At 42.2% G+C, this 22,590-nt stretch overlaps 2 protein-coding genes and 1 long non-coding RNA gene across 12 annotated transcripts in view; 1 reads left to right on the top strand and 2 right to left on the bottom strand.

Annotated features, from left to right (window-relative positions):
* Nucleotides 1–19,328, top strand: part of LOC131884291 (amyloid-beta-like protein) — a 28,425-nt gene extending 9,097 nt beyond the window's left edge. Inside the window, exons 2-12 of one of the 4 annotated variants that reach the window (XM_059232015.1) lie at nt 3,996–4,178; nt 9,024–9,153; nt 9,655–9,903; nt 11,379–11,587; nt 13,024–13,236; nt 14,264–14,626; nt 14,701–14,944; nt 15,157–15,416; nt 16,210–16,353; nt 17,008–17,052; nt 17,806–19,328. In XM_059232015.1, coding sequence (XP_059087998.1) covers nt 3,996–4,178; nt 9,024–9,153; nt 9,655–9,903; nt 11,379–11,587; nt 13,024–13,236; nt 14,264–14,626; nt 14,701–14,944; nt 15,157–15,416; nt 16,210–16,353; nt 17,008–17,052; nt 17,806–17,919 — 2,154 coding nt within the window. In that variant the 3' untranslated portion in view covers nt 17,920–19,328. Of the gene's footprint in view, nt 1–3,995; nt 4,179–9,023; nt 9,154–9,654; nt 9,904–11,378; nt 11,588–12,975; nt 13,237–14,263; nt 14,627–14,700; nt 14,945–15,156; nt 15,417–16,209; nt 16,354–17,007; nt 17,053–17,805 lie in introns of all 4 variants that reach the window. The other 3 variants (XM_059232013.1, XM_059232016.1, XM_059232014.1) reach the window with 3 other exon arrangements.
* On the bottom strand, nt 14,701–15,184 carry LOC131884296 (uncharacterized). The gene is made up of 2 exons (XR_009373707.1): nt 15,046–15,184; nt 14,701–14,980 (listed from the first exon to the last, which is right to left on the bottom strand). It is a non-coding gene; the product is annotated as an uncharacterized LOC131884296 (long non-coding RNA).
* Nucleotides 19,329–19,437: 109 nt separating the features above from the next.
* On the bottom strand, nt 19,438–22,367 carry LOC131884293 (oocyte zinc finger protein XlCOF22-like). Of its 7 annotated transcripts, none has more exons than XM_059232023.1 (3): nt 22,145–22,367; nt 20,401–21,254; nt 19,438–20,012 (listed from the first exon to the last, which is right to left on the bottom strand). In XM_059232023.1, the coding sequence occupies exons 2-3, from the start codon at nt 21,244–21,246 to the stop codon at nt 19,542–19,544; spliced, it is 1,317 nt and encodes a 438-aa protein (XP_059088006.1). In that variant the 5' UTR covers nt 21,247–21,254; nt 22,145–22,367; the 3' UTR covers nt 19,438–19,541. The 7 variants fall into 7 exon arrangements, with proteins under 7 accessions (XP_059088006.1, XP_059088001.1, XP_059088003.1 ...); XM_059232018.1 differs by having other exon boundaries at nt 22,152–22,367; XM_059232020.1 differs by lacking the exon at nt 22,145–22,367 and adding an exon at nt 21,888–22,048.
* Between the last annotated feature and the right edge of the window lie 223 nt (nt 22,368–22,590).

Here is a 22,590-nt window from a genome sequence, read left to right as displayed (position 1 = left end):
ACTCCGATCTTTGGCGTAGGTGGAGGTCTGAAACTGAGGAGTTTCTCCAGTTCACCACCAGAGGCGCCACTGAATGATTTATTTTCGATTCTTTTGTGTATGATCCATTTGCACTCCATCTTAACAAAAAGAGACAAAAGAAGCCGTACATTCGTAACTTCAAGTTTATTGCCATGCCATTGGGCTTTCGCATGCAAATAGTTGAATCCTCTTCTGTGCAAGTTTCCTCCTCCAATTTTGTGCCATTTAGACTCGTTTGTCCCTGGTTCACAGTGCAGCTCAAACGAGATAAAGTGGGCACTTAATCTCTCCCATCCTTGGCAAGATCTTGCCTTGTCCCACTTGGGGTCCAATGGGCCCTTAGTTCATTGGGCATCCCAGTGTGTACAAGGACGAAACTGTCTCAAGGCATGAAATAAAATCAAAACTGATGAGAAAGGTGGACTTTTTCTTTTCCTGAAAAGTTCCTCGCAAGAAAGTCACTCCATAATCGAGCAAGATCCACCCACAGGGTGGATAAATCCGCAAAGTCCCTCGTGATTTATATCCGCTTTGTGCACAACGTGACCGTTCGCCAAAATTGCTCGAAGAAAATGGGTTCCCCTTCCCCAAATTTGAGGGCGGATGAACGAATGTTCACGTTAAAACGACACTTCAAAGCCACTTTTGTCCACGAGAACACACGTGACTGCGAATTGTTGTTTCGGATCAATGTCATTGCCTCCCATGATTAATGATGTCTTGAGTCCAAGTTTTTGCTACCAAAGGAGGAAGCTGAGCTTTGTGTTGATTTGGCACAAGATTCTCGCTGTTATTCCCTTCACCCATAACCCTCTTTAGCTGCCATCCCAGGGTCTTACTTGACTGAGATTTGGGCATGAACCAAGGATCAAGATTGCTTTTCAAAAATGTCGACTCACTCTCATACGTACATGCCTTGGATTCTATCTCTCAATGTGAAAACCAATTCCTTGCTCAAGATGAACAACAATTTGGATACACAGACTGTCTGAGTTGAGCGCTTGAACATTTGACATGGGGACGACGAACCCATTTCTCACCTTTTGTCGTATGCACGCTAGATTTTGGGTCGAGATGTTCGGGGATGATAAGCCCAAAAACGTGAATGACACTTTTTTGATGAGGGTTACTCGGTGTTGACTCTTGAGAATTCATTCCATTCAACCATAAAACCATTCTCATCCATGTTTTTGCGCCTGTACTGCATTGAAATTTCATAAACTTGAATGGTTGATCATTCTCAAGAAACCTGACAAGTGTGGTTTCTTTCCTTACAAAGTTGCCTCACAGAGACTATTCGAAGCCTTAGAGTTCTTCCTAGAATTGAGTTAAAGTTCAATCACATGACATTATTTCCTTGGTACGTTAGTTAGAAGGTGAAAAGTAATCAGGAGTACTTTATCTAGGAGCAAGTAGAGCTTGATCTTTGTAGAAACACAATAATGTGCACTCGCTCGTCATGAGCTTGGCATCCAGCGCCTTTATGAGATTCTTTCGTCTTGCCCATCTTTTTTGGAAGTTTTACGTGACTCACATCGTGCGAGAACGGAAAATAACGAGCAAGACTTCATTGTTGTTTGCTTACCTTGAGTAAAAGGTGACCATATGGAAACAGACAATGTAAAGATTACTCTCTTTATCTTCAGTTGTGAGTTGTGTTCTGGAAATCTCCGATATGAAAGCCTAGCCTTTTAAGAGCTCTATCTAAGACAATTGTTTTGCTTTGTAAGCAAAGGCATACTGAATGAAAGGAAAGTCTTTTTCAAGTCGAGCTCCCTCGTCACCCTGTGTTTCGACAAGGCGTCTTTGGACCGTGATAACCATTTATGGAATTCCTTCATTCATTCTAAACTTGGTGTGTAAATCTCAAGCCAAACCTCTCTCAAGTTGGCTTGCTTTGGCATGCAAATTCCAAATGGATTGCCAGGGTTTTATAGTTTGACGAGCCCTGCAGCCCCTCCTGATATGAATAGAGACTGAGACAGGGCGCAGAGTTTGGAAGCACCACTTCCCTCTTGCCATAAAAGAATATCCCGCAATCAGCTGGTCTGGAAGACGCAGATGATTGTAATACAGGTCATTTCTCTCCTTTAAGGTGTATCAGCTTATTACAAAGATATTAAAATCAAAAGCCAGACCTTTTATGAGTTCACCTAACCGCGTTCTGACATGAAACGTTTCCAACTTGTATTATTCTATTTGAACATTTCGTGGGTTGATTTCCCCTTGTGAAGGTAAACAAAAGTGTCGCCGGAGTTTGTGTGGTCAATACACTTGAGGGGAAAAATCCAGACTTCAGAAATGTTTAGTGTAAATACTCGGATGCATATTTTAGTATGGATGCACTTTAAGCTTTGAAGTGACTGTTTTTCCCACTTAAATGACCTCATGTGAGTCAACAATGTACACAATGCCTTAAAACTTTCAAGACGTCTGCGTTTCCTGGTCGACACAGTTCATTGCGTTTGCTTTCATCATGGTCGTTAAGTCCTCTAGGAATTGCTAAAGAGGGCAAATACTACTGATTAAATGTTTTCAAGATCATCTTGTATTTTCTCTATTACATCAGAAAACTTTGATCCCAAGATATTAGTTTAAACCACTGAGAAAGCAATCCCACGAAGCTTCTTATTACTTTTTGAGAGGGAGTTCCAGTCCATTCTCGGGCTTTCGTTTCTATACTGATTTCATGCTTGGTTGAATTTGCAAAAATGGCTCTTGTCATGTGTCCTCAGTATTTTCTTCAGACGGCTCCAGAATGTGCTGTGCATCGCCGAAGTCAAACTATACTTATGAAATATTCATAGATGTGATTCATGGACAAGATATGGTTTTGGCCTTGATCTTGTTGTAGTGCACTATCCTCAAGGATAGAATTGCGATGGCTTTTGTGTCAGTGAAGGCCTATCTAAATGTTGGTTTCTAATTCAATCAAGTCCAAATGAAAATCATCGTTGGCTCCGGAAATTTCAAATTAATCAAGGTAATGCAACGGAGAAGGCTGCCTGCCGCTTCTCTGTTCCTATTCAAACTCCCTTAGGTTGTCTCCCTTCCTTTCTGAGGCCTTGGCCTTCTTGGCCTTTGAAATAGACAATAGGATTCCAAAGAAAGATCAAACAAACACACAGCCTTCAGGCCGACCTACCGATGCCAAATTTTCCGACTGACTTGGGTTGTATTTTCATTTTCCTGAGCGAAATCGCCAGGGTTGCCATAATCCAAGACATTCACTACATAAAGTTGGCTTTCAGGATGTACCAGCTTGGCCAGACGCATTTGTCTTGATTAGAGGGACGATGGAACTTAGAAGTCAGCAAGGTTTCGGTCCTTGTACCGAGACCAAGAGCAAATGTCAAACAAAGCCTTTCTTTATTACCTTCGCTAGGTTCAAAGGGAGCGCGAAGGCTGCGCAGTTCCACAGAACCGTCGCTCTATCAACGAGAAATGGAACATGCAACAACGATTTCCTGAGGTCATTTGTAATTCGGCTTTTCGGTTGACGACAACCAATGGCAAATCTACACAGATGGCAGTGGTGCTTTTCTGGCTCTGGTGGAAATCCTTTCGCCATAATTTGATCTGGCAGGAATTGCTAATGAATAGTATAAGCGCCAAACGGTCACAACATAACAAGCTGAATGAATGAGCACTATTTTGGGGATTCATTGCAATTGTTGTAAACACTGGCCAGCTAAGGTTAGAGAGAGAGAGAGCCAAGCTAAGACCCAACAAAGAAGTGTTTGGCCTTGGGATATCCTTGGTTTCCAGCAAGCTCATTAGTTCTTGTCAAGAGCTGATGAGAATGGGAACAAGAGCGACTGGTCTCTGCGGAGATAATGATGACATTTACTCCCCAGAGATTAGACAAAATCAGATTATAACGTAAAGAAGCCTAAAAAGTCTCACAGATTGATGTTCTGGTACTTTGAAGATGAATCCAAATTAATAAACTTGTCTTTGTTTTTATTTTCCAGTCGACAACGTCTGAGCACCACGATCCAATGGTTGCCATGATCTGCCCTGAGAAGCAAGGTGACAAACTCAATCGCTTATTCCATAACCAATACATGACGACAAGTGGCAAATGGGCGACTGATTTTGACCACAAGTCCACTTGCCGCACAGACAAGGTGGAAATCTTGGAATATTGCAAGAAGGTAAGTTTGCGTTTGACATAGTATCATATTTTTGACATCATTATATGCGTACATTTGTGATCTAATTGAGATCGGTTAGCTGCTAAACGATGATTAATAGGGCGACTCAACATATGCAAGTCCATTTTTCTTCAATTTCTGTGATTTCTTTGCATTTTGAGATTTTTATTGGGTTTGGCCAAGCCCAAAAATCAATCTGTTAATTTTCTCAAAAACATCTGGGCTACTATTTTTGGCTTCGTCTGATTAATATCTTATGCTTCTCAATATGATGGTTATATTTCTATTTGATTGTAGATGGTTTGATTATGCATTTTTTACTTAAATGCTCAATACTTTTAGTTCTCAAAACCAAATCATTAAAAGCGCTTGCGTTCTTTGTTTCCAACCAATAGCCAAAATATTGTCAAACTCGTTTGCAATTTTGAACGTCTTCTCTTCTAGCAATTTGAAGAACATTTTCCTCTCAATTTTAATTGCATGTTTTGGTAAGCCCCAACGATTAGTGATCGCATTTATAATATTTAATGCTTTAGAATCTTTGTGAACTCAAAGGCCATCCATCCATCCCTTACATTCCCTCGTCCAGTGAAAGCAAGACGAGCCAGGACGATGGTGATGGTGCGAGTTGCAAAGCAAACAAGATTGTTTTGCTCTCACATCGTCGTTTGTCCATTCTCTTGTTTGGTCATGGATCTTGATGAGAGTAAATATTGGACCAATTTCCAATGAGGAACTCATTTGACTCGGACCAAGACCTTTCCCAGTTGACTGAGTCACGGTGTAGTAGGTTCAATTGTCATTTGGCTTCTTCTGGCATTCCGACCATGGCTACCTAATCTGTCAAAGATAGTTGTCATCGTTCATCTCGTACTGGGGAGCGTGTAGAAATGTAGAAAATGGACTGGGGAATGCCAAATATATGAGCCAAGAAGATCTTCAGAGTTATACCCTTCATCGTTGAATGCTGTTCAGTCGGAGCTCGATTTAATAATATATTCCGGAGTATAATATTTTAGCGAATGCTAGAGTCTCAAACTAACAATAATTTCGAACGCTTAATACTTTTTCGGAAAACGAACCATATTGTTAAAATGAGATCTGAATATATGCAATTTGTACGATAAAATTCGAGGGTGTCCCAATTGAAGTAAATAGTCACAGAGTTGTCATAAATGGCTTTTGGAGCAAAGAACAAGTTTATTGTGATTGAAGTTCCAATGGTTGCTTAATGAAAACCTTTTGCTATTCAAATATGCAGGGTAGGCAAGTCTCGAGGACGGAAAATGCCAATTCAAACCAAAAAGTGGGTTTAAGAGCAAAACCTGTGTTATAACATTTATGTCCTCACAAAAACTGAACAAATGTTATTGCTTAACTCTGCAACATTTGAACACTTATGTGTTACGACATCCCTGATTTGCTAATTGACCAAATCCAGATTGTATTTTGACTAGGAGACAAATTAAGCATTATATGAATTGAAAGGGTCGTTGTGTCTAATAAATGAAATATTTTTCGTTAGAGATTTATCCCTAAAAAAATAGATTACCAGTAAAAAAGAAGACACTCCTAACCCATCTCACCCAATAAAAATAGATAATAAGCCTGGCCTAAAAATTAAAAGAATTATAGAACCCACGAAAATTAAGATATTCTTTTATGTGAGCACAAGATTCATGTACAGCTTTTTGTTCCTCATTTGGTGTATTCTATGATATTCCGTTCTAGGCTACCCAGTATTGCTTCATGTCCCAAACGTCATATTTTGTTTCTCAAATGTACCAACTCTCCCACTTACGCCCTCCCCAATCTTTCTGTCATAACGATGAAAAGGCACCTCTAATGGCAACAAGGAATGTAATTGCAAATGGAAATGCCCGGCTAAACAATAGACTATAAAATTGCTCAATATCGGATAGCCTCGTTCCACTTTGAAGTTCCTCGATCCCGAAGAGAAAAGGGGTCAATGCATCACCCACAATGACTTCGAGCGTTCCAGTTGAATGTGTTCCAAGGATAAAATGGAGGCTCGTTGGTAGTCCCTATGCCATTTTACCAAAGGACTTTATTTGGTCAATGGTTCCGTTAGGCGGGCGCTTTTTGGTCCATAGATTTGGACCAACTCAATGAGCTTGTGCTTCACTCCCACTCTTTAAGGTTCAAAATTGTGTGGTGGGAAATCCACTAAGTGTTCGCTGCCTTACGTTTACCATAGCAAAGAGATGATTTTTCATGTGCTGAAAAAGCTTTACAGATGTGGGACATGGGAAAAGTTGTGGAACTGCACCACTGACTTGGGATGGAACAAGTTTTTAATTGCTCTATGCCAACAGCTTCTCCGTGGAACAATCCAAAAAAGCACCGTATACGTAACATCCAAATTCGCTATCCGATCTCAATTTCTGACTCAGCCCAATTTGTTTCGAGTTTCTCCCCAAAGGTAGATAAATCAGTGTCGCTTTGACAAAGTTCAAAGATTGATGTTCGGCATGGTTATTCCTTCATATAGTTTCGAGGGATTTGAGCTTCCTCTTGGAATTAGACAACTGATTTCAGGCCGGGGGATCAAACCATCATCCAAACATCAAGCCAAGCCAAAAAGAACATGGTTCGTAAGTTCTATAATTAACAGGGCTGCCCGAAAAATGCAAATGTAATTTACAAAAAAAGCGCAATAAAAATGCAACAATCAATTCGTCCCATAGATGTTGTGAAGTGTCAAGATTGAGTAATAATCAAATAATGTCAACAGTTTTGCAAAAAAATGCAAACTATTCCAGCAAGTCAAGTACATTTTGTCACAATCTTTTATATATTTCCAAGAGGGCCCCTGAATGCACCCGGTGTTTTCATCTTCTTCTTACCTGATAGCTGGAGTAGCAACAAAATTTTCTAGAATATGTTTTAATTGCTGTACTTTTGAATATCATTCTTCTTTTCTGAAATTTTGAGGCTCTTTTCTGTGCGAAATTACTACCAAATTTTTGAGATTTCTTTTGAGACAGAAGTTTTATTCATTGTTTGTAATTACAACTTTGTAGATAAAAAACTGTAAATTGAAATGTTCTTTGATTCCCCTGAGAGTTCTGAAAGAAATTATTTACTATTTTCAAAAAAACTTGCAAACATTTTGTTAATTCTGAAATTTTGCAAGGGTCCGGTTTCAATATACGATTGTCTTAGAGTTCGATCCATACCTTGATGTGAACTACGGAGGAGCTTAAGAATTTAATGCTGAACTATACATCACCCTTCCATCCATTCAAAAGGCATGTTGTGTGAGAAGTATCATTTACTTTATATACTACTCTGAGACTACGAAACTTAACCTCTGTAGACCTTCAAGAAGCCATTTTAAATGCCACCATCAGCAATGTGGAGTAGGTAAGATGAAGCGCCCTTTAAAATGAAAACGGCATTGTCCGTAATGAATATTCAGTGCTCTACTTGCTCAGGCATCCAACTTTTCTGGATACCCTCAGGGTTGAGCCAACAACGGAACGTCTCTTCCTTCGGGAGCCCATATTCTAAATGTGAGAAAAGAATTGCATTTCGTGTGAAACAAGGGCTTAAATTGTGCCAGTTGCTTTCAACTGCTATGATGTTTGGCACAATTTAGAAGTACGAGCAGAAGCCGACCCCGTTGGTCCATTATAAACGAGGATATGAACATTAATACTTCCTCCGGCAAATTGAAATCCTTCTTCAGCATAATGCCGCTGTGCCGTAATCTTGCCTCAGTAAAAGACTTATTTTTTTACGAGCCTTGCTAGACGAATATCCGACTCATAATCTTGTTTAACATCGTTGATAACATTAGGTTCCAATGTTCAGATACAATCCGGGAGTGAGCCGTTCCAACTGCATTCATTCTATCATAGCTCTCTACGATAGAGCACAATTGAGACCCCGAGGTTCAAGAACTTGGCGTGGATCAAGTCGGGTGTACTAGGATCCCATTTTGGCCAGATTTAGAACAAAAAGCTGTTTGCATACTTTTCCTCGCTTCCTTCGCTGTTGTAGCTTCTTCAGGCCCATGTGGGACCGTTTGTGGTCAAGTTCTTGGGAAAGTTCGTAAGCCAGGGCACAAAAAAGTTGAGCCACGTCCCAAGCGCGTGGAACACGGATCTGAGTCTTAATCAGAGGGTTCCTCTAAGAGCCTGTGGCATGATCCTTCTTGAAAAGAAGGAGGGGAAAGGGAGCAAAGAGAAGAGACGTCAACTACTGTACGTAGAGGATAAGAAAGAAGGACCAACTATGGATGGGTGGGTTGGGTGCTTGGATGGACATAAAAATATAAGAAGTGCGTTTTTTTTAGAAGGGAGTCTTGGCTCAATCGTGCTTGGAATTGAACAGACTGTCCCCTTTACATTAAGTCAACCAGGAACCAGAAGTTTGAAAATGTGGCCCCTTTTTCCCCCCTCCCTTGGGTTTCACGGAGAAATGTTGATGAGCATGTATGTCGAATAATCGAGGCCACAGTTGTCATCAATGGATGGCGAAACAAGTGTGGTAGTTAACGAAATCAGGCTGTGTTCGTCGCTTTGGAGGGGACTGGAATGGAAATGAGAGTTTTCCACTGCAATTTCCACTACGACTTAGATGCTTCTGAGTTCTCATGAAGTCTCTTTCCAAGCCCGAGAGAGAGACACCCTAGAATTTCTTGAGTTTAATGCAGACATGAATGATTTTACTGCGTTCAAGCAGAACACCGTGCTCTACAATGTTTAACATGCTAATCCCTGGAAATTTCATGTTCCCAGTCTGTTGTTAACGATCCCACCACGTCCAATTAAGGCTCCCTATTTGATGTGGATCATCCTCTACGTCTTCTCTTTCCAGGTCTATCCCGACATGGACATCAATAACATCGTGGAAGGCAGCCATTACGTCAAGATTGGAAATTGGTGTAAGCTCGGACGGAAGAAGTGCAAGAGTCCATCTCGATGGGTTAAGCCTTACAGATGTTTGGGTAAGCGAAAGATTTGGAGTGTTCGACTAGCATAGTTGGTTTTCTTTTTCTACTACGCTCTGTATATGTAAGTTGTGAGTATTTCAACTTCATGAGCAATTTAATTGCGGCATGTACGGTAAAGGTCGACTTACACTTAGATGAAACATTCTGGAATTCACGTGGACACTTGGAAACCACCAATGTGTCTTTTCATCAAAAAGACTCATCTGCTGAAGTGTTTTTTGGAAGGTGGAAGATAAAGCAATTTTAGGAGTACAAAAATGTAAAAAGATTGCCTCACGAGAGAGCATAGATATGGGCTCCTCTAAATCGGATTAGATCAACCTTGGCTTTTCGAAATGAAGAGAAATTACTCAGCCTTTTAGCACAATTAGTTATCCCGGTGTTTGGGCCTTCTTCCATCTAACGAGCTAATCTCCTTCCTTTTCCTCCTTAACACGCTTGCTTTACCATCTGGATCTTCTGTCTGCCTCTGTTCCAAAATAACAATATCCGCAGCTGGAGCCTTCCAAAGTGATGCTCTCCTGGTCCCGGAACACTGTCTTTTCGATCATATCCATAACCAAACACGGTGCTGGGATTTTGACAAATGGAATCAGACCGCGGCCAATGCTTGCCAAGAGCGCGGTATGAAAGTGAACAGCTTTGCCATGCTCTTGCCCTGCGGAATCGACGTCTTCTCAGGGGTCGAGTTTGTCTGCTGTCCTAAACACGGAGATCGTCCAAAGGCTGTTCCCGCCAAGAAAGGTGAATACTGGAGATACTGTATCTATGCATGAAGCAAGTCTGTCAATAGCATATTTTAAAGTTAAGTCAATATTGCTTCTGCAAATGTTTGGTCGCAGGCAATGCCAATGAAAACAAAGCTTCTTAAATCTGATTTGAAATAGCTTTAAACAAGTGTTGAGATTCAAGCACCATATGAAATGTAGGTCTATCTGAAAGGTTTCTTTCCGTCAAGGTTGTCTAACTGAAAACGTAATTGGTCCCAAAACAAGCCTGACTATGGACGCCTGACACAAGCAATTACGGGATAGTTGAGTGGGCATTGGATATCCTGGAAAGTTAACATGAAAGCTTTCCAGTATTTATCAAAAAGCTACGTACGTAAAGTGGAACGTTAGCGTTTATATTGTTATCAAATAAACCTTTCGTTGCATCAAAAGTACATGTGAAGGGCAAAGACAATGATTAACTTGGTTCCATCCAATTTGCTTGCGAAGGTCTAGGTGGTACTTCCAAATCTGGAATGCTCCTTTTTGTCTGGATCCTGATTCCTTGCCTTTGTATAGGTTTTAAGAGCCTCCTTCCCCGTGCTATTGTAACCTAATAAGCACATTGAGCTTTGGAAGTTATTCAACCATGAGCTTTCCACTCACTTATCTGTAGTAGAAAGGAAAGGCCTTCATCACCAAGCTTGTCTACTCTTCAACGTCATCGCTTTCCATGCCAACTTTCCAGGCCTAAAGATCCTCAATCAAACCGGTACTCCCGGAAATACTATCGAGCCAGAAGAATAAGTGCTGAATATCGAAATTCCCGCTCACACGTTGTGACAGCTGTCGCTGCATTTGGCTAGGGAGGAGACTCTTTGAAGCACTTTATCAATAATGTGATTCAATATGACACCAAGCGATTTATGACCCTCCATTTTTTCTCCTAGTCTCAAGGGGGGTCCGTTCTTTTTCCATGGGCTTTCCTTTCCATTGAAATTGTTCCAATATGCATCAATTTGCGTAGTTTGGTTGGAAGCGGAAAGTTGCTGTTAGGGTTGGAGTGGTTTCCTTTGAACATGCTACCGGTTACTGACTGCTTCCGCTTTTACTCTTTGGACATTGAAATGCTTTCGGAAACAGGCCTATGAATTATTCGCACTGATGCTATAACTCAATGTTTGCTTTTTCCCTTTTTGAAAGAGCTTGTTATCTTTGAACAAACTTCGGACTCAAATATGCAGCACCCTCCAACAGCACATAAAAAGCGCCACACGTGGTTCGAATTGGAAGCACTTCTAGAGTTCCCCCCAAAAACTTAGTATTCCAACTCTAACTGTGACCCTGTTTGAAAATATTTTTCAACAAACCAAGATCGTAATTGGAAACGTTCATGACCATTCTTTTCTTTTTTTATATCAACCATATGGCCGTTTTTTTCACACGTGAAATAGGTCGTCTTGACTATTATCCGAATCAATTGGATTTCAATGTTTGTCCATATTTTAGAAAAACCCATCTCCTCGGCTTGGCCTAATGAGCTCAAGCTTCAAGAAATTGAGAAGAAATCGGATACCAATGAGGAGTACTATGAGGATGACGATTGGGATGAAGAAGAGTACGAGGAGGAGGATGACGATTGGTGGGATGATGAGGACGATGACGATACCTTCGATGATGATGAGTACGACGATGAGTACTACGACGACGACATTGAGGTAATGTGAGATCCTAACAAAGGGCGGCGTTTTCTGTCCTTGAGGCCGGCCTTTGTTTTCTGGCCCGTTTCTATTCGTACTCTCCACGGCATTCAAGAATCATCTCATTTAGGGAACAATATCACTTGGGACTGCTAGTATTTCCAAGCTGAAAATGGCATTCTCTTCTTTCGTTGTCGCTTTCTTTCTCCACAGATAGGGCCCGACATATCCCAAAAGACTTGAATATATATCCAAACAGAAAACATTTAGAACTGCCGCTTTATGCCATTTTGGACATTGGAACGGAAAACAATTGTGACCAAGCAGATAAGCGTCTTTAGGCTATTCGGGACAAATAAAAGAAAGAAAGTAAAAACAAAAGTAAATTCAAATCCTTCAATGCTTTGAATCCCAAAAAATAGTAGATGTTTGATCTCAGTTTTTTTAATCATACGGTATGTATAGATCTAAAACAACCAGTTAAATGATCGGGCACTAGCTCGTTATTCCTACATGTCTTGGCAACAGGATGACTCAGTGGCCACTTTACGCTTGCTTGATTTTTCTTCTTGGTGTTATTATTCCTCTCTGGGTTGGTGTACTTTAGTCTCTAGGTTGGTGGTGCGTTGAACATCATCAGTGATGCCATTTGGAACGAGAACCTCTCCCGATATCAAAGGACCTCTCGTTTCCTCTTAATAGTTATAGAGAGTCTTGTCGGAGCTTCTCTCTTTGGAAAGGCAACATGAAACTGACTTTCGGGTGGTTGTCTGGTTGCTCCTGTATCTCTTTCACTGATGGTACTAAGCCTCAAATTGTATACCTTCTGTGAGGATAATGTTAGGAAAAACGAGGAGCGTATGATCGAGTCAAGAAAGTAGCTTGAAGGTAATAGAAGAGACAACCTTCCACACGATACGAATTCTTTTTTTCGGATTGAGACTCACAAGAGAAAAGATAGTACTACGTTTCATTAGGTTAGGATCCTGACACACGTTCTGGGAAACATTGAGATTGCTTTTCAAGTTTGTAGACATGTTCTATTGAAATAACAAGACAACGACGAAATGTCAACCATCTCTTTATTTGGAAGTTTTGGCGTGTGACCAAAAACGTTCTCAAGAGCAATGTCATGACAACCTAAACGATATTTTAGTCCTCGTCTCACAATCAGGCCAAGTGACTTTGCTGAAGAGTAATGCAATCAAGTGGGATCAGCTAGACATTTTTCCATTTAAATGAGAATCATTATTAATGCATGAGACAAGATCCTAGAATTGGAAATGCTTTCGAATTTTTACTGGGGGATATCAAAGGCTAATGAATCCCAACTTTCTCTCTTTCTCTCTCTTCTCTTGCTAACGATCCCATCTTGCTAACCAACCAATCATCAACTACTAACACAGACCTCGAAGAAAGCGGGTGATATTCAAGTTGCCGTACATTTCCCACAGGAGGAAGGATCCTCGTCCGTTTCCACCTCGTCCCCAACCAGCAGTACTACTTCAACCACGACCACGACTACTACGACAACCACCACGACTACAACCACGGCTAGACCCACAGCTGACCCCTACTTCACCCATTACGACCCCAAGGAGGAACATGATTCCTACAAAGCAGCTGAACACCGATTTGAGGATCGTCACCGAGCCAAGGTGTCCCAGGTGAGCCGTTGTTTTCAAAGTACCGGAAGTTAACTCTCATGAACCACAAGCATCTCGTGGGGAATTGCGTAGCATGACATGTTTTTTCGGGAAAATGAATTGCCTCAACCCAATTGGAAGCGTTACCAAGCAGATTTTGCGATTTAAACTTGAAGAGTGTTGGAACGCAGGCTTGAGTCGTACTCATATGCATCAAAACTGCGCCCATCAACCATGACTCTTCTCTTGGCTGCCCCTCTGAAAAACAACGATCAGTTCCCATTCGAAACACCAATGGCTTAGTATTGCTGGGGAACGAGAAAATTGTTTACGACATGAAAACGGGCTTGGTTGGTTAGCTGTTTGTTTCTTTGGTCTGTAGGGGTGGGTGAGTAAATAAATAGGCGGGCGAAAAAACAACACCAAGCCAACCAACTCTTCAGAAAGCAGGGAGCACGTAAGGAGAGGGCACTTTCTTCGTTCTCTTATCTGTGACCTCATCCAATCCAAGGTTGTTCCATTTGAGGCTCAGAGAGGACCTATATAGAACGAGAGATCCATGTCGCCTAGAGCAGAAAAACATTGACACAACTTGAGAAACAGGCCTATTCGCACGGATATGCCTTTACGAAAGAAATGGGGATATGATAGGAAACAGTCAGTCTCGTCAAAATAAGACTTGAAGCAAATGGTAGGCATTCTTGGATCCATATCGTGTAATGAATTGGTATCCGGTTTCATAACATTTCTTATAGTACGTATGGAAGTCTTGTCAGTTTGGGCGTGAAGAACTGAAGTATTGATAAGGATGTTCAGGCTTTTAGGTTCATTGCGTTTGAGCCTTCATATTCTGGTACGTGGAGTCTAACGGAAGGAAAAGTTTCCCCAAGATATGGTTGGGAGGTAGGGAAGGCTACCACCAAGTTATTCAAGGCTGATGGATGGAGAGACGGATCCCATCTCCGACAATCTTTTTTTTTGTCGCCTCTTCTCTTCACTATTCTGAGAGGTGATGTGACAGAAGACTAATGGAACTTTTAATCTCCAGGTCATGAAAGACTGGTCCGACCTAGAAGAGAAGTACCAGGACATGCGTGCCAAGGATTCCAAGGCCGCCGAGGATTTCAAGAAACAGATGACTGAACGTTTCCAAAAGACAGTCCAAGCCCTAGAGGAGGAATCTCAGGCCGAGAAAAGGCAGCTTCAAGCCATGCATCAACAACGCGTGATCTCTCAAATCAACCAAAAAAAGAAACTCTCCATGGTTTGCTTCACGAACGCACTCAACCAAAGCCCTCCCAACACTCACCGCGTCCAGAAATGTCTGCAAAAGCTTCTCCGGGCTCTGCATAAGGACCGTCACCACACCATTCAACACTACAAACATCTTCTGGAAACAACTTTTGAGCAGGTACTTTCTTCAAAGGCTTTCTTACACGACAATTTTTAGTTCAAATCTACATACTCTATTTTTCGTTTAACTAGGCCGAGCGTGAGCGTGAAATCACTATCGATCATCTGTCCGATATCGACCGCTTGGTCAACGAATCGTTGGAGATGCTTTCTCGTTACCAGGATATGAATGTGAAGATCCTACCTTTGATGGAGGACTACTTGATTGCTCTCCGATCCCGAGATAACACCCCAGCCGCATTGATCCGCATGGACAAGGATCATGAGGCCTTGATGATCGACAACTATACAAGCGACATTCAGCGCAAGATCAAAGGTATTGTCTTTTCTTTCCATAACGCGTTCTTGTTGCCTATTGAAAGAACAAGTATTTCATGAACCCTCACAAACCTCAAAAATCTGAAAGGTATTCCCCACTTGAGGGTTCAGTAGTCACGGTGTTTGTCTTCGCCCATATGAGAAAACCAGTCAAGGGAACGCCAACACGAATCCCTGACCTCAATTCGCGGTTTTCATTCATTTTCCTAGAGCGTGAAATGGAGCGAATGGAGGAGAAGAAGCAGCGCATTGAAGAGCGTAAGAAGGAGGAGAAAGTCTCCGAGACCAGTTCCACTCACTCCGAGACTGTGGATACCACGGCCCTGCCTCCAGCCATGGACTTGGGCGTTGTTGAATCGGGAAAGAAATCCCTGAAGATCGAGGTTCACGCCACGGCTACTCACCACCATGAACAGCTGGAACCGGTTATTTCTCATGCCCAGACTCACGAAATCTCTCATTCCTCGTCCGTAAGTTTAGAAAACGTCTCGAGCTGGCTGAAAGCCGTGGGATTGGTTATCAGATCATCATGTGGGAGAAATGGACTTGTAAAATTTTCCTTCACATTGCATATAGGATCCATATTTATCGAATATTCACTTTCATCAAGGTTTTGGGGTAAGAGGATTGTTAATGGCTTAGTTGAGACAAAAGAAACTTGCAACATGCTCTCTTGGAATGCATTTATTATTCTTGCAAAAATATGCGCCCCAGTGAAAGGCTTAGCATGCAATTCAACAAAAAGACAATCTTACCTAGCTCAAAACGACACGAAGAAAATAAATGCAAGACACACGTACTCAAACCACTTTCCAAAGTGTTCCAAATTGCACACAAAGAACGATAAATTCGACGTGACCCATCCAAAAATAGTGCACTCAGAATAGTAAAATGTATGTTTCAACTCTACCACCAATTCTTCAATGTCCCGGGTAAGTGTTTCCCCATAAACTGGCCGGGATTTGAAACTTTCTCGAGCGATCGCCAAGGCCAGGCGGGCAAGGCTGCCTCGGATCTCAAGTTAGATGAGCCTAGATGGCCCTAGGGTAATAACAATAATCTGGTGTTATACTCCTAAACCTCTGTGCTGGATTGGCGCAAAAAAACAAGCCTAGCCTTCTTGTTCTAGATCTGTAAACCTCTTTTCCATACCTGGCTAAGCATTTTGCGCCCTTCAGATCTGTCACAAAACTCAAAAGACCAAGAGGTTTCATATCTGATAGGTCTTAACTTTCGATCTCTCTTTTCTTACACGTGCTTCAGGGATTTTCCATCCGACGTGTGGACATGAAGGAGGATAATTCGGTGTACATGACTCTGGCCTTCGCCGGAGTGGCCTTGATGGCCGCCATGGTGGCTGGAATGGTGGTTATGAGGAAGAGGAATGCTAAGCACCCCCATCATCAGGTAAGCTATCCAACACTTTTGCAACCATATTTTACCCGCCTCTCCACCCACATATTGTTTTCACACACTTTTCTCCCCCTTGGATAGCCAACGATGGCTCCTAATGTTCCATTGAGTGTTTTACAAAATTGTTTCCCATTCCATTCAATCTGCAATGCAGTCAAGTCAGCTGGTGCTGTTTTACAATCTGGAGAGGGACCGAAAACGTTGGCCTTGAAGTTTTGATAAGACCCCAAGCGGTCTAGAGTGACCTTGAATTGAGCCTTTGTTTCCGCACCCCACTCTGTATTTTGCCCGGGTATCTTGCCCTAAAGTCAGGAGGCAACTTTTTAGGGGGGAGGGCTGGGACAGCAACGAAGAAGGACGGGGGTGGGCTGTTTTGTGTGTAGGATCTTTCAGTAATTTGCTGTGTGCTTTCGAATGAACTGTTCAATGTTACTCATTCCATGGCTGATCAAATTGTCCGTGGCCTTCCTGAAGCTTTCAAGGGCATTTCTCGCCACCGCTGTTTCTTCGACAAATTGTACAGCTCGCCCGTAAATCATTCGTCTTTGTTACTCTCTCTTTCCATTTTACCCTGGTTTTCTTCTGAATTACTACTGTATTGGTTGACCTGTGACCTTTGCTTCACCTTCTTCTTTAATTTCTTGTCAGTTGGTGTCGGTTCAAACCACTCGCATCAGTAATTTCAATCGGAAGGTGGGTGCGCCTCACTCAAATCGCTTCGAATCATATTTCTCCACCTCTTGTTCTCGTCGCTTCGCTTCTCTCTCATTGTCTCTCCATCGATTTTGTAGTATTCCCCTATATTATTGGTCGATCTTCAGAGAACTTCCAATAAAAGGAAACAGAGATACCTGCCAATGTTACATTACGTTTGGGCTCAATTCTATATAACGTTGTTTCTGTTCATATCATTATTGGTCAGTGCATATACAGTACACGTTGTTTAGTCGTGGATCGACTGAATTCCAATCAAATTATTTGGACCGACAAGACATGAATGGACTCCGACTAGAAAATTGATTGAGCTTGCCCAAAAACACCTTTATCTAAATAACAACGAGGAGGCTCAAGTTTGCCTGTAATGACTACCTCGATTGACGTCATGTTTGGTAACTTGCTCGTTGCTTGTTTGGCGTCTCGGCTTCTTGAGCTTGTCAGACAATTTGCTATCAAAAAACGGACCCCTTAATCTTGTATTCTTAGATTCTAGAGCAAAGACAGTTTTTACCTAGCGATTTAGGACCATGGTAACAAACATTAGATGCCCTGGAAACCTATCTATCTCCGGCTTCTGCACGTGCTTCTCGGATCCATTACAGCTCTGAAATATTGCATGACTATTTGTGTAATCGCTGTCGATGTTGGCTTTGAAGCTTCACTCTTTCCTCCGCCTATTCAACGCTCAAAGCATCTTGAACTAATGTTCATTCGTTGTTGTTCTTTTAGGGTTTCGTTGAAGTGGATCAAACCGCCAGCCCTGAGGAACGCCATGTGGCAGCCATGCAAATGAACGGATATGAGAACCCAACTTACAAGTACTTTGAGGCCTCCAGCACCTAAGACTGTCTTTGAGCGGCCAGGACATCCTCAAAACTTGAAATCCATCCGTACTAAGACGACAAATAACACCCGACAGCAAATGCAGATTCAATCTGAAGAAAGTTGCCAAGAAAGAAGGCGTTCTGTTCTCGCTTTTGGCAAATTCAAGCAAACAACCTTTATGTACCCTTTCCCCTCCAAGAATTTCCGTTATGGTCAGATCTCAACCACCAGATTTTCTTTCAATCTTGTGTTGCCGTGGCAATTCCCCAAACTAACAATGCAATCCTAACGTTTCAGTTCTAATTCATCTTGGTCCTCCTCATTCACATCCAACAAATCTTCTTCATCCTAGTCGTTGATCTGTATTGTCAATCCTGCTTTCGAGGACACACGTTTCAACCCGTTACTGATTGGGAAACAACTTTTTGAGAATCACCCAACCTCACACCACCATTGCATACAAACACGTACTCCGTGCGTTTGCTCCTGCTATGAAGTATACAGTAAAAATGGATGTCATTGATGTGTACAATACGGACAAGATCCACATCCTCAAACGACCTCGATTTGCCGTCCTCGGACGACCAACCGAGGATCGCTCTCTCACAGTTAAGCTCTTCAGGTCTTGCTTTGTCAAATACAATGAATTGTTCAGTTCATTTCGTGCGAGGCCGAGGTTGCGACCCTCTGAGGCCCTTTCTTTTTGGTTGGACCTCTCGCCCTTTGGTCATCAACATTATCTTTCGCCTCTTGACAAGAACTCTCTCGTTCGTTCTTGTCAAGAAATTTGGTTCAACTTTACCCCGTTCCGAGCTTAGTTGAAAAAAAAAAACTGTTTGATTGATGATCCTTCTTTCAACCCATTAGCACCCATATTTCTTGAGCTTTAACAGACTAATTGATTAATCCTCTCACTCATGTGATTCGCCTCTTTGACTTCTTCGAATCTGCTTGAGACTGTTGCAAGCGAGCACCTTTAACTCAACAACTCTATTTGTCTAGTTCACTTGGTGTGTGAATTTTGAGAGAAATAGTGATGCTGAAAAATTTAGATTTGAACAACCCTCCTCGATTATCCATCTCTCTTTCTCTCTAAAAGAAGTTTCTGTTGTATTGTTGACAAAAGAAAAGGAAATACTTTGATCATATTTCACTACTCCTTCTATTATCAATTATTATGTCTTGTGGTCACAATTGTTACTAATATCCTTCTCAAAAAGTAATTTGGAAAATCGACACATTCATTACTGTTACAACTCACAACCAATTGAGACAAAATCCATTCCATAGATTGGCCAGAAAAAAAGGAAAAAACAAAAAAACGCAACCTGGACAAAGTTTGAAGTAATACTTAGTCATCTATGTAGTAATTTTTTGCCAGATTTAATGTACCTAAACATTTTTTCAATAAAAACTCTTAAAACCAATTGTTTCTGTGTTGAAAAAGGTTTTTTTTTCCTTTTTTCATTCGTGTAACAGATTCAACAACTTTTTTTAAGAGGAGGCGATCAATTCCTTGATTAAAGGTCGATTGCACATGTTATCATAGATATATAATTCTCTAGCATAAGTGGTCCTACTTTTGTGCTACCAATTGGGGAAGGTGTTAGGGCATTTGTACAACTTCACACGTGTCGATTTTACTTGTGCGAAACCTGGTTCATCTTGCCTTTGGCAGAGTTCGTGGACCGGATCTTCGTAATCTTGACGCTCGGAGTTAGCATGGCCTCCTCTAAATTGGTGGCATCAATCTCTAATCCATCGTAAATAGGCTCAGCTTGAAACGACCGTCGTTTAGATGGCTTGGGGGGAGTGGGTGATGCGTTCATTGCTTTCGAGACCAAAGCCTGAATGTGGCTGGGCATTTCGAACGTGGGCGACATGGACATTGGCGATCCGGAGCCAGCGCGCTTCTTTGGCTTCATCATCATCAGCTCTGGTGGAGGCGGAGAGGAGGGTGTGAGGACCTCATTCGCGGATGGCATCTCCAGGGAATCTTTGGGAATCTTGGCCTTGCGTCTATAGAACCCATGGACTGTTCTCATGTGCTTCCACAGGTCGGAGAGTACTTTTCCGCACTCGGGGCAAGCCCTTCTTACCCCTTGGTGAACCTGGAATGGAATTGTTCGCATCTAGTCATTGTTTGATTTAAAACAATCAGCCGTTGGCTTAATGACCAATAGTTTAAAGTACATAACCAAAAAGTAAACTTTAATGCATAGGTCAGTCATCCTTTGTGAATCTTTAAAGCCTCTTTTGCCTTCACAAAAAAATATTTTTGAAATTGTGACTTTGTAAATCGAGGATACCGCAAAGAGAATGCCAAGGTTGGCAACAATTCCGTGCCTCAAAGCAATCACTCTTGCATTTGAAAGTCCCAAATTGTTATCTTTTTTTACCAGATTACTAGCCAAAAGTTATGTAGGTCTAATCACAGAATATTTTTACTTTCAAGGCGTCTGATTCTGCCAACCTAAGTAGTATGCAGAAGTCACCTACCATTTGAATGTGAGGTTCAAGGGAAGATTTGGTGCTGAAAATCTTGCCGCAGTATGGACAAGGCTCAGACGTTTCTTTGATGCCCATATGAATAGTTCGAATGTGACGGTCCAAATGGCCCTTCTTGGAAAAGACCTTTCCACATTGATTACACTTTGCCGGTTTGTGGATCTGCAGATTTAGATGAACTTGTTCCAAATGCCGATTAAGGGTGCAAGTTTTAGACAAGATCTTGCCACACTGAGGACACACCACTCCATCTATGTTGTGCTCCTTTCTGACATGGGCTGTGAGATCTACGGCCTCCTCTTGGCACACCGGACAGGGGACATTTTTTGACGTGGTTTTTGAGATGTGCCGCTTCAGGCGATGGATGTTCAGTGACACTTTACTACCAAATTGCATGTTGCACTCGGGACAGGTTTGGATATTCACTTCCATGGTGTATTTTGGACATAGCACCGGGTTCTCTTGCGGGTCATCTAGACTGAACACCTCTTTGGTGACTTTGTGTAGTTTTATTAAATGCAACTTGAAGAGTTCCACATCATTGAAGACCGCTCCACAGTCAAAACACGTCCAATAGCATTGATTTTGATGGCTTAGACGAAAGTGTTGTCTGAGATTCTTGGACGTGGAGAAAAACGCTTGACACTCTGAACACTGATGTTTGCTTGGATCCGAGTCATCTTCATTCGAGGAATCACTATCGTCCTCATCCGAAGATCCATTCATGGATTCGGTCAGACCCACTTTAACCAAGCTGAGTGGATCAGCCATATCGTCGATCTCGTCCATTTCATCGTCCAATTCCTCCTCCTCTTTCATAATGTCGGGTTCGTCCATGGTGGCCCCTTGAATGAAGGAGCTTTGGGGTAAAACTGTGAGCTATGAAGTCAATAACACCCCAAAAGGCAAGGAACACGAATGGGGTGACCTCCCCAAGTAGAAATTTACCAAACGTCCTCCGAAACAGATGGTAAAAAGGCTTTTTAGGTTACACGTTCACCAACTTCCCTAAAGTTCCCGTTGATTCACCATAGCCAACTCAATCAAACAACCTGTTGCAAGTAAATTCTCTACAGAGCTGGAGGAGCAGGCGGAGCAGGAGGACGATACCTGCTTCCCCTCCTAGGCCACCAAGGGCTGAGCCCCTTCTCCTTACTCCCATGGCCGTATCGTTTCCCAATGTGGCTAAGTCGTCTCTACCTGAGCCCTCACTACGAGCCCCTTTCACCTGGCTATCAACATCATCGTCATCCTTCTCTTCGGCGTCTTCCCCAGTGGACTCCGATTAACCTACACTAACTTCGTACTGTTTCTCTGTTGGACAAGTCGTGGGCAATCCTCTGGAGAATGAACAAACTCCGCTCAGCCCACGAGGAGCTCATCAGAAGGGAGTTACAAGAGTTGGGAATGGCCCCAAGAGATCACCTTGCAGCACGCCATCTCCATCTCCAGCCCCTTCCACCAACAACAACACCAACCTGGAAAAGGAGGGGAGTGGGTCCGACTCTGAAGGGGAAGGAAGGCAAAGAGGACTATTCAGAGAAGCCCTCCTCCTCCTCCTCCTCCTCCTATTTAGAGGGCACGACAGGAAAAGGGAGGAGAGGGCGGGAGTACTGCTAAGGTAGACACTAGAGACGACCGATGACAGGAAGGGATTCACCTGCTTCAATCAATGCACATGAATGAGCCCACTACTACTACTACTACTACTACTACTTCTACTACAACTACTTACTGTATACCTTTTCATGTGTGCTACTCACACACCGACACACTCACACCGTGTGGATGGACTGGAAATTATTTGACTATATGAGTGACGATCCGAACCAGGAAGAGCACCAAGTGAGAGAGAAAGATGCACGAATTAGGCCACCATTAAATTTTGTACAAGGATTGGCTTAATTTGGCCCTCTATTTGCCCCACCTCTTTTCAGCTGACGGTTCTGTTTTCTCTACCGGTTGATTGTAAGGGAGTTTGTTCGATGAACGCGGTCAAGTAAGTGAATACCATCACGTGTGTGTTTTTAGGATTCAATAATCAAAGTAAAAAAGGCGATAAAAAGGAATTGTATGTAGCCCATTTGATGAACAATAAACAAGGTTGAAAAGAAACCTAAAATGGAAGACTTTCTCATCTTCTTTAGTTCGTACATCTTTAACTTGAACCAAGCTTGAATC

Source organism: Tigriopus californicus, chromosome 7, assembly GCF_007210705.1.
Source record: "Tigriopus californicus strain San Diego chromosome 7, Tcal_SD_v2.1, whole genome shotgun sequence".
NCBI classification, from domain to species: domain Eukaryota; kingdom Metazoa; phylum Arthropoda; class Copepoda; order Harpacticoida; family Harpacticidae; genus Tigriopus; species Tigriopus californicus.
This window is presented reverse-complemented; position numbering and strand designations above follow the sequence as displayed.

What these genes read in the sequence shown, in the direction of transcription:
- LOC131884293 (XM_059232017.1), bottom strand. Translation starts at nt 21,791, where the DNA reads ATGAGCTCCTCGTGGGCTGAGCGGAGTTTGTTCATTCTCCAGAGGATT. An exon ending in CAACAGAGAAACAGTACGAA is followed by an intron (nt 21,255 to 21,709) that starts GTTAGTGTAGGT and finishes CCTTCATTCAAG; the next exon opens with GGGCCACCATGGACGAACCC. An exon ending in TTGAACCTCACATTCAAATG is followed by an intron (nt 20,013 to 20,400) that starts GTAGGTGACTTC and finishes ATTCCATTCCAG; the next exon opens with GTTCACCAAGGGGTAAGAAG.